At 40.8% G+C, this 7,125-nt stretch overlaps 1 protein-coding gene across 1 annotated transcript in view; it reads right to left on the bottom strand.

Moving 5' to 3' along the window:
- Positions 1–7,125, bottom strand: part of EBPL (emopamil binding protein like) — a 41,522-nt gene that overhangs the window by 12,069 nt on the left and 22,328 nt on the right. The window contains exon 2 of the mRNA XM_003801803.3: positions 3,980–4,049. Within this exon, the coding sequence (XP_003801851.1) occupies positions 3,980–4,049 (70 nt within the window). The remainder of the gene's footprint in view (positions 1–3,979; positions 4,050–7,125) is intronic.

The following is a 7,125-nucleotide window of genomic DNA, read 5'->3' as shown; positions in this document are numbered from 1 at the left end:
CCAGGAGTTGGAGGTTGCTGTGAGCTGTAATGCCATGGCACTCTACCCAGGGGGACAGCTTGAGGCTCTGTCTCAAAAACAAACAAACAAACAAAAAAAACATATGTAAGTCCATAAATGGTATTCACCGTATCAACAGAAGTAAAAACAAAGACCATATTATCCTCTCAAAAGATGCAGAAAGTGTCATTGATAAAATCCAGCATCCTTTTCTAATTAGAACACTGAAGAGTATAGGCATAGGTGGCACACTTCTTAAACTGACTGAAGCTATCTGTGACAAACCCACAGCTAATATCTTACTGAATGGAGTACAACTGAAAGCTTTTCCTCTTAGAACTGGAACCAGACAAGGTTGCCCACTGTCACCATTACTATTTAACATAGTGCTGGAAGTTCTAGCCAACACAATGAAGCAAGAGAAGCAAATAAAGGGCATCCAAATGGGAGCAGAGGAGGTCAAACTCTCCCTCTTTGATGATGATATTACCTTATACTTAGAGAACCCAAGACTCAATCACAAGACTCCTGAAAGTCATCAAAAAATACAGTAATGTCTCAGGATATAAAATCAATGTCCACAAGTCAGTAGCCTCTGTATATACCAATAACAGCTAAGATGAGAGGCTAATTAAGAACACAAATCCTTTCACCATAGCTTCAAAGAAAATGAAATACCTAGGAATATACCTATCAAAAGAGGTGAAGGACCTCTATAAAGAAAATCATGAAACTCTAAGAAAGGAAATAGCAGAGGATATTAAAAAATGGAAGAACATACCATACTCATGGTTGGGCAGAATCAACATTTTTAAAATGTCTATACTCCCCAAAGCAATCTACTGATTCAATGACATCCCTATTAAAATATCAACATCGTACTTTCCAGACTTAGAAAATATGATTCTGTATTTTGTATGGAACCAGAAAAACCTCTGTATAGCTAAGGCAGTTCTTAGTAATAAAAACAAAGCTGGGGGCATCAGCATATCAGATTTTAGGCTGTACTACAAGGCCATAGTGATCAAGACTGCAAGGTATTGGCACAAAAATAAAGACAATTTGGAATTGCATAGGAAACCAGGAAATGAAACTAACATCTTACAACCACCTAATCTTTGATAAACCAAACAAGAACATACATTGGGGGAAAGACTCCCTATTCAATAAATGGTGCTTGGAGATCTGGATATCCACATGTAAAAGACTGAAACTGGACCCACACTTTTCTCCACTCACAAAAATTGGTTCAAGATGGATAAAGAACTTAAAACAACTGAAACATGAAACATGAAACAATAAAAATCCTCAAAGACAGCATAGGAAAAACAGTGGAAGATATCAGCTTGGGGAAAGACTTTATGAAGATGACTGCTGTGGCAATTGCAACAACAACAAATTAAACAAATGGGACTTAATTAAACCGAAAAGCTTCTGTACAGCTAAGGTGACAACAACCAAAGCAAACAGACAACATACACAATGGGAAAGGATATTTGCATATTTTGAATCAGACAAAAAGCTTGATAACTAGGATCTGTAGAGAACTCAAATTAATCCACATGAAAAAAGCCAACAATCCCCTATATCAATGGGGAAGAGAGATGAATAGAATCTTCCCTAAAGAAGACAGACAAATGGCTATCAAACATATGAAAAAATGCTCATCATCCCTAATTATTAGAGAAATGCAAATCAAAACTACCCTGAGATATCATCTAACCCTGGTGAGAATGGCCCACATCACAAAATCTCAAAACTGCAGATGCTGGCACAGATGTGGAGAGAAAGGAACACTTTTACACTGCTGGTGAGACTGCAAACTAATACAACCTTTTTGGAAGGAATTATGGAGAACCCTCAAAGAATTCAAGCTAGACCTCCCATTTGATCTTGCAATCCCATTACTGGGCATCTACCCAGAAGGAAAAAAGTCCTTTTATCATAAGACACTTGTGCTAAAATGTTTATCGCAGCTCAATTTACAATCACCAAAATGTGGAAACAGCCTAAATATCCCCCAACCCAGGAATGGATTAACAAGCTGTGGTGTATGTACATCATGGAATAGTATTCAGCCATTAAAAAAATGGAGACTTTACAGCCTTTGTATTAACCTGGATGGAAGTGGAATACATTATTCTTAGTAAAGCATCACAAGAATGGAGAAGCATGAATCCTACGTACTCAATTTTTGATATGAGAACAATTAATGACAATTAATGACACGGTGGGGTGTTGGGTCTGAAAATTATTCTCCCAAACACCCCAAACAGATGATTCCGAGACGCACTCCGATGTAAAAGGCAAAAGGTGAGTTTTATTCAGGCCCCGGGAAGCCTGGACTCTCCTGGCATGCAAGCCAAGGACGAGCCCCGAACTCGGGGTAGAGTAAGTTTTTATGGGATACAGAAAGCAAGAAGGGTAGGGTCGGGGTACGGGCACACTCTTGATTGGTGGTTGATGATTTCACTAGTAAAGGAGGATTTGGATTGGTACAGGTGAAGGGTAGGGGATTTCTTAACCGGGGCTAGAGGTGGTGTAGCCTAATTAGGAAGAAGAATGCCTAAATTTCAAGTAAGTAGATACCTATTGCCTATTATGGGAGCAGTTCAAGGGAACTGATACTTATTGCCTATTATGGCAGCTGTCTGTCTAAGGTGTCTCAATCAGTGGCTATGCAAGCAGGTGTGGGGGAGGCAGTAGGGAGTGGCCCTGCGGTTTTAACAGAGCTTATGTAGTAGACAACAAAATGGCACTGGTCTGGCCCTTACAGGGGGGTGGGGGAAGGGGAGAGCAGAGAGACGGAAGGCAGGGGGGTGGAGTCTCTGGGGCAAGACATGATTGCAAGAGGGACTTTACCTAACAAATACAATTGGTATAACCTGATTTCTTGTACAGTCAATGAATCCCCAACAATAAAAAAAAAAAAAAGAATTACCAAAATTACAGAGTCACAAAATGAACATACCCCATTGGAAAAAAGTGGCACCAGGAGACTTGTTTATGTAGGGTTGCCACAAACCTTCAATTCGTAGAAAATGTAATAAACACAAAACACAATAAAATGAGGTGTGCCTTTGCAAAAAAAAAGAAGCTGTCTATTACTAGTGGTGAACAGGAGTCCCTACAAAGATCCTGGCTGGAGGAGACGATTTCAGAGTCATGAAAGGAATGAGATAAACAATGGAAAACTTCAGAAGCAAGATCTGTAAGCAGTTATCCAGAGGAAGGCAGTTTTATAAAAGCGCCAATGGCCAAGCACATGTGGCTCAGGCCTGTAATCCCAGCACTCTGGGAGGCAGAGATGGGAGGATCACTTAAAGCAACATAGTGAGACCCCCATGCCTACGAAAAAAGTGGCAAAGGACATTGCTGTGTGGCTGACTTAGCGTGTCAGTGCTATCACGGTGCAGGGTAGGTAGTTGATACCAACTGAATGACCATGAGCATGAAGAGCTAGATATCCAGTAACCATCTCTGCAGAGTGGTAGGAACTTTAGAAATTATCTACAAGACTACAGATATATATGTAAAATAAAAAGAAAGTTGGTATTAAAGAGCATGAAAGAAAAACACCTATTTTAAATGCTGCAAGCTCTTCAATCTGCACTTACTACAAACGGTTTTCAATATACAGCTTTACCAAAATGAAATTCACAGGCTATACTCTCAACTTGTTTAAATAATCAGACTTAGCATATTCAAAGATTTGAATCACAACAATCTAAGAACATTCCATTATCTCCCCCATAAAACCTGTACCCATGAGCAGTCACTCCCTGTTTCTCCCCAACACCCCTACCCCACGCCCAGCCCTAGGCAACCGCTAAGCTATAACTGTCTCTGCACATTTACCTACTCTGGAGGTTGCATATAAATAAAATCACAAAACATATGATACAGGCATTAATTTAATTGACAGCCACACTTGCAATTATCTCAAACATTTGAAATGCAAATGTTCTTAATTACTTACATAAAGAAGCAATCAAGCCATCAGAATTTGCAATGTTTCCTACTAAAGACAAGTAGACAAAAGGGCCCTCCTAGAGAAAAGAAAACAAAGACAATCTTTAATTTAGGGTCACCACCACAGGATGACACCACAGACATGCAGCACTGCATGGCAGACCCTCCTACCCTGCATGTACATCCTGATCAGCACCTAGAGTTCCACACCTATATAACCTTGTGGGTATGATCCTTGTGGCTACTTGGACCTGGGAGATGGGTATGTCTAATGCTAATGTATAACTGTTATTTTTCAGCGACTGACATTATCAAATCAGTGGTGTGTTCTTATGTGGAAAAAAATTGGCACAAGGAAAGAACTTAACTTGGTATTAAATAGAGTAAGTTCTGGATTATTCCAAGGGTCTTAAATCTTTGAGAAGAACCTCATAGCAGTTCATTTATTTTTAACCTCAAAACAATCCAAGATGTCTCAACAAAAACGGCCATCGGCTTGGCGCCTGTGGCTCAACTGGCTAAGGTGTCAGCCACATACACCTAAGGTGGTGGGTTCGAATCCAGCCCGGGCCTGCCAAACAACAATGACGGCTGCAACCAAAAAATAGCCGGGCGTTGTGGTGGGCGCCTGTGGTCCCAGGTACTTGAGAGGTGAAGGCAGGAGACTCGCTTGAGCCCAGGAGTTGGAGGTTGCTGTGAGCTGTGATGCCATGGCCCTCTACCCAGGGGGACAGTTTGAGGCTCTGTCTCAAAAAACAAAAAAAACAAAAAAAACAAAAAAACACAGCCATTGATTATCTATATAAGAGTTATCCTCTCCCACATAAGGACAAATTTAGGAACATTTAAAATGGTTACAGGCTACATTTTAACATCTAGGCAATAAAGTATCCGCGATTGCATGTACTATTTTCCCATTGCTAAGTTGTTTCTTTGCCTCCTAAGATTTCAAAAACTAAACAACTAGAAAACAGTGGGATATCTGATTGTCACATGGCTCCTTTGAATAAATTTTTTTGTTGGTCAATACAACTTTTCCTCATTTCTTTCTTTCTTTCTTTTTTTTTTTCGGAGACAGGGTCTCTGTCATCCAGGAATAAGTACATTGATTGGCAAGATCATACCTCACTGCAGCCTTGAACTCCTAGGCTCAAGTGATCCTCCTGAGTAGGCATGTGCCACCAAGCCTGGCTAATTTTTTAATTTCTTGTAGAGATGGGGGTCTCACCTTGTTGCCCCGGCTGGTCTCAAACTCTTGGCTTCAAGTGATCCTTTCATCTCAGCCTGCCACATAAGTCACTCACTAGGAGTCCAAGTGTGTGCCATTGCCCAGCTTTTTTTTGCCAAAGCAATCTGCTGTATGATATTAAAACTGTCACTGCCTCTCCTCTGCTTACTTCTGGTGCTACTCTCAACATCCTCTGCAGTATTTCTAGGTTTTTATGGTTCTGGGGTTTTTTTTTTTTCTTTTTGTCCTCTCCCTCACACACACCCCGCACCCCCCTTCCATCCCCTCAGCCCTGGAGACAGAGTCTTACTCTGTTGTCCAGTCTAGAGTTCTGTGGCATCAGCCCAGCTCACAGCAACTTCAAACTCCTGGGCTCAAGTGATCCTCCTGCCTCAGCCTCCTGAGTAGCTGGGACCTCAGGTGCCCCCCACAACACTCACCTAGTTTTTCTATTTTTAGGAGAGATGGAGGGGGAGATCTTGCTCAGGCTGGTCTTGAACTCCTGAGCTCAAGGGATCTACCTGCCTTGGCTTCCCAGAGTTAGGATTACAGGTGTGAGTCCACACCTGGCCAAGTTAGTTATCCATATTTGTAACTTAAATAATAAACTGAAAACCTTGCTCACTCTCCAGCGTTAGGCAGCATCTGGACTCCTCACCATAACAGAGCACAGAGCCCCCCCAGGCTCCCACTCTGACTCACTCTGCTGTTAAGATGAATTACAGTTCCATTCTTCTTCAATAAACATATTCGTCTCCTCTGCTTTATCTATAAGAGGATTCTAATACCTTACAGAATAATTAAGAGCATTTACAATACTGTGATTATGGAAATGCCGCTCACTGTGATGGCCTACAGTGTCTTTCCCTACGGATCCCAGTTTCCAGATTCCTCCGTCATTTAAGGAGAATGTTGCTAATGGAATATCATTCTTCACTTCATGGATTTCTCAGAATCATGCTGTATTTAGTTTGCTTCATATATGAGCCATGACTCTCTCCTAAGATATTTTTATTTATCCTACAGTTTATGTGTATAATCACTTTTTTTTTCTGATTGAGAGAAAACTTTACTTCCTCTCCATTTGTGAATATCTTCCAGCTTAAAAATTAAAAAATCTCTGTTAGCTTTAAAACTGGTTTATTTTGTCTTTTCTTAACACTATTTACAAGTCACTTAGCTGGTAAATGTGGCTTATCTGAGTATATTGTAAAAATTATATTCTTTAAAGATATTTAAAAAATTACATATGAGATAAATGCTAATGTTTTTAAACAAATAAGTACTCCCCAGTCCATTTACTTTGCAATACTTTATTTTCACCAGCCAATGTTTTATTTTTAGCAGAGCCATAGGGGGAAATCCGCATCACTTCTTTGGCTTAGACTTAGACTTTGGCTTTGACTTTCTAGACAAAGCATGTTCACTGGCTTAGAAAGTAAGGCCCTGAGGCTGGGCTGAACTTGACCCCCTCCATGCTTCAGGACATCTATCTGCAAGATGATGGGCTTCATAAAATTAGATTGTAGATCTTACCCTCAAAGGAGATATGACTCCATTTGTAATCTCTTCAACTAGACCCATTAGCAAAACACAGATTCTGACACTCGGTGGAGAACCTCTCCTCAGAAACAACTCTAAGCGGCTCAGGGCCTGTAGTATAGTGGTTATGGTGTCGGCCAAATACACCTAGGCTAGTGGGTTCAAACCTGGCCCCAGGCCAGCTAAACAACAACTGCAACAACAACGAAAAATAGCTGGGCATTTTGGGGGGTGCCTGTAGTCCCAGCTACTTGGGAGGCTGAGGCTAGAGAATCCCTTAAGCCCAAGAGTTTGGGGTTGCTGTGAGCTGGGATGCCACAGCATCCTACAAAGGGTTGGCATAGTGAAACTGTGTCTCAAAAAAAAAAAAAAAAAAAAAAAAA

The sequence above is a fragment of the Otolemur garnettii genome, unplaced genomic scaffold (genome assembly GCF_000181295.1).
Source record: "Otolemur garnettii isolate 467f Iridium unplaced genomic scaffold, OtoGar3 scaffold00221, whole genome shotgun sequence".
Taxonomy (NCBI): Eukaryota; Metazoa; Chordata; class Mammalia; order Primates; family Galagidae; genus Otolemur; species Otolemur garnettii.
Note: the sequence above shows the minus strand (reverse complement) of the source record. Positions and strands in the feature narration are given on the sequence as shown.